We start from the raw sequence: 610 nt of genomic DNA, 5'->3' as shown, positions 1-610 counted from the left end.
GGTAATTCATACTGGAGAGAAACTCTACAAATGTGAAGAATGTGGCAAAGCCTATAAGTGGCCCTCAACCCTTAGTTATCATAAGAAAATTCATACTGGACAGAAACCCTATAAATGTGAAGAATGTGGCAAAGGCTTTAGTATGTTCTCAATCCTTACTAAACATAAGGTAATTCATACTGGAGAGAAACTCTACAAATGTGAAGAATGTGGCAAAACCTCTAAGTGGTCCTCAATCCTTACCAAACATAAGAAAATTCATACTGGAGAGAAACCCTGCAAATGTGAAGAATGTGGCAAAACCTTTAGTAAGGTCTCAGTCCTTACTAAACATAAGGTAATTCATACTGGAGAGAAACCCTACAAATGTGAAGAATGTGGCAAAGCCTTCGGCTGGTCCTCAAGCCTTGCTAACCACCAGAGAATTCATGATGGACAGAAACCCTATAAATGTAAAGAATGTGGCAAAGCCTTTAGTAAGTTCTCAATCCTTACTAAACATAAGGTAATTCATACTGGAGAGAAACCCTACAAATGTGAAGAATGTGGCAAAGCTTTCGGCTGGTCCTCAAGCCTTACTAAACACCAGAGAATTCATGCTGGAGAGAAA

The 610-nt window shown here is 39.0% G+C and overlaps 1 protein-coding gene across 1 annotated transcript in view; it reads left to right on the top strand.

Moving 5' to 3' along the window:
* The window catches only part of LOC105527577 (zinc finger protein 676-like), a 60,872-nt gene that overhangs the window by 23,323 nt on the left and 36,939 nt on the right, over positions 1 to 610 (top strand). The window contains exon 4 of the mRNA XM_011963941.1: positions 3 to 598. Coding sequence (XP_011819331.1) covers positions 3 to 598 — 596 coding nt within the window. The remainder of the gene's footprint in view (positions 1 to 2; positions 599 to 610) is intronic.

This window comes from Colobus angolensis, unplaced genomic scaffold, assembly GCF_000951035.1.
Source record: "Colobus angolensis palliatus isolate OR3802 unplaced genomic scaffold, Cang.pa_1.0 Scaffold631, whole genome shotgun sequence".
Lineage (NCBI taxonomy): Eukaryota > Metazoa > Chordata > Mammalia > Primates > Cercopithecidae > Colobus > Colobus angolensis.
The sequence above is the reverse complement of the archived record's forward strand: the minus strand, read 5'-3'. Positions and strand labels throughout refer to the sequence as shown.